Source organism: Salmo trutta, chromosome 17 (genome assembly GCF_901001165.1).
Source record: "Salmo trutta chromosome 17, fSalTru1.1, whole genome shotgun sequence".
In the NCBI taxonomy this organism is placed as follows: domain Eukaryota; kingdom Metazoa; phylum Chordata; class Actinopteri; order Salmoniformes; family Salmonidae; genus Salmo; species Salmo trutta.
The window spans coordinates 44,164,519-44,167,456 of record NC_042973.1 but is presented as its reverse complement, the minus strand read 5'-3'; the positions used below and the strand labels follow the sequence as shown (position 1 = coordinate 44,167,456).

At 44.6% G+C, this 2,938-nt stretch overlaps 1 protein-coding gene across 1 annotated transcript; it reads left to right on the top strand.

Annotated features, from left to right (window-relative positions):
- Positions 1–2,140, top strand: LOC115152257 (ras association domain-containing protein 10-like). The gene has a single exon (XM_029696930.1). The coding sequence runs from the start codon at positions 316–318 to the stop codon at positions 1,711–1,713; it is 1,398 nt and encodes a 465-aa protein (XP_029552790.1). The 5' UTR covers positions 1–315; the 3' UTR covers positions 1,714–2,140.
- Positions 2,141–2,938: the final 798 nt, after the last annotated feature.

Genomic DNA, 2,938 nt, shown 5'->3' with positions numbered 1-2,938 from the left:
CGACCGAGAGGAAGGACGTCCGTTCCTCCTCTGCGCACAGTGTTTCTAAAGGAAGCCTGCGGAGATAATGTAATGCCCCCTTGCTGAACAACTTCCCAGCGTGCCTCTTCTGTCTGCTACGGGAATAATCCTACATACAGGGAAGTACTGAACTGATTATTTCACGAGAATGATGACATGCCTACATAAGAATAAGGACAGCTCCAAACGAAGGTGTGTGACACACTTTTCTCTTAACGCCTGAAAACTGGGACGGAGGAGTCGAGAGGGGAGCAGAAACTTTGATAAGCAATTCGGTTGGAGGTTTTTTCCAGAATGGAGCAGGAAGAATGCAAGGTATCAGTATGGGTCTGCCGGGAGGAGAAGCTGGTCTCGGGGCTGTCCAAACGCACCACCTGCGCGGATGTTCTAAAAGTTCTACTGGAGGACCAAAACTTGCAGCAAGGTGCGTCAGCGGCGATGCAGTCCGGGACCCCCCAGTCTTACTGCATAGTGGAGAAATGGAGAGGCTTTGAGAGGATTTTACCCAATAAAACCAAAATCCTGCGTCTCTGGAGCGCCTGGGGAGATGAGCAGGAAAACGTGAGGTTTGTGTTGGTGAAGAATGAGGCATCGTTACCAAACAACGGACCCAGGAGCGCCGAGGCGCGAGTCGTTCAGAGCAAAGACAATCCGTGCGTATTCAAGGGAGCAGCCAAGACCACAATGGCTTTCTCGCAAGAAAAGCAGCGGAGGATTGTTAGAAAAGCTTTTAGAAAGTTGGACAAAATTAACAAAAAGAGAGAAGAGACTTTTCCTAAGGATAAATCCTCAGTTGAGAAATTGGAAACGTTGGTGCACTTAGTTATCTCGCAAGATCACACCATCCGCCAGCAGATCCAAAGGATCAAAGAGTTGGATAGGGATATAGAAAGGTATGAGGCAAAAGTGCACTTTGACAGAATTAAGAGACATGGTATCAATTATGTGCAGGACACATACATGGTGGAATCGAGCGTGGAGGCTGATCCAATAGAGGACGTCCCACGTTCAGCGGAGGCTATTGCGCAGTTTGAGGAGTACGCGCGTAGGTGCGAGGAGGTCCTGCGACTTCAGGAGGAGTTGACAGAGCGCGAGGCTCTCATGGAATGCATCACAGGTGAAATTCAGGAGGAGCTCAACCAAAGGTGGATGAAAAGACGGCAAGGTGAGCTGTCGGGCAAAGACACAGAAAGTATTGGGGAGTCTGTGGACATCCCCGTAGCTGCAGTGGCTCCACAGCCGGCATCACAGTCAGGCGCCGCCGCCCCAGAACCAGATGTGAACAGTCTATCAGAGAACGACTTGGTTTTAGAGGGGAAGATAATCAAAACAAAGCTGGATACCAGTTTATATATTGGTCTTCGTTTAAACACGGATTTAGAGGCTGTTAAGGGTGATTTGGACTTAAGCCAGGAGCTATGGGACGCGAAAGAAAAAGAACTAACGGATTTGCTCGCAAAAATGCACTCTATGAATTTAAATAAGGAAAAGTTACCCGAGGCTGATAAAGAACACTCTGGTGTCACTGAGACTGACATGTTGCCTTCCTTGGAGAAGAGCAGTGGGTGGGTGGAGCAGACCAGAGGTCTGTCCAAGACCTGCGACATGAACGACGAAGATTCAGACACGGGGCTGAGCTCCATGCATAGCCAGGACTCTGACAATACACCTGTGTGCGAATCACTGGTGTAGCTAACTCTTTATTGAACTGTTGAAAATATGCAACGCAAACTCAGGGACAGTGGAATTCTCTACACTAAACAATATGTTTTCTCCGTTTCCTTCAAAAGGCATCAGCATGGACACGTATATATATATGATAGTCAACTCACTCCACAATAGTTTGTCTTTAAATAGGCCACTCTCAGATATTCAGTCAGTATAGACAAGCAATAGAATTTAAGATCATATTATGCCAATTGTGCTGAAATCCTGACAAAAGTCATGGAAAGTGGATATAGCTTGCTATGCTGTTTCTGTGTGTCATAAGAATTATTTATCCAAAAAATGTTTAGAATTAGGGAAAACAACAACTGCATTGAACTGCAAAGACCCACATCACTATGAACATTCAACTATAAACATACAGGTTACTGTGGAAATAAAGTATTAAAACATATTATGATCTGTTTGATTTAGTACTTGCATAAGTAGGACAAATGATAAGAGTTGGCCATGCCAATCACACATTTCATTTGCATTGGAATTCGTCCTACCTCATGAGAAAGTGGAACGTTGTAGATAGATGTTTTGCATTCTTTAGGGGCCATGCCTTGGGGCGTGTGATGTGTGCTTGTCACGTTATGCTGTTTTTAATTGGAGTCTGTGGAGCAGCAGAGCATGAACTTCTGGATTAATGATGATTACTGTAAATGTACACCTTTCACTAAACCGTTTTACTAACAGAGCAAACTGTTCACTATTAACCAAGCGAGGGAATTCCAGACATTTTTACTGTTCCGTTTGTAATTTTCATGCCAAACTTTTCACTGTACTCTGAGGTGGGTGTTCAAAAAGTTGGATAGATGCCAGTGCATTAAACTGCAACTGTATTCGATCCATCTAGAGGCAGTATTTGCTGGCAATCTTTAGACCTACAGATTTCTGTTGTTGTTTTTATGACACTATCTGCCTAGGAGAGCCAGGCTCAAACCTGCCAAGATGTAGCATTTCCCAGAGGGTAACTTCTAGAAATATCAGAAGACATTCTCCAGAGGGAGGTTTTGTTAATTGATCATGTTGTTTAAGCATTACTAACCTTTCATGTTCAGATGCCAGGCTGCTGATGCAAATTCAAAGCAAATTGGCCAGACTAGCTGTCACCTTACCCAGTAATTGTTTAATTCATCCATGTAGTTGATCCTCACTTTCTCTCCGGTTGCTTGACAGCATGATACCAATACCCTATTGATGGCAA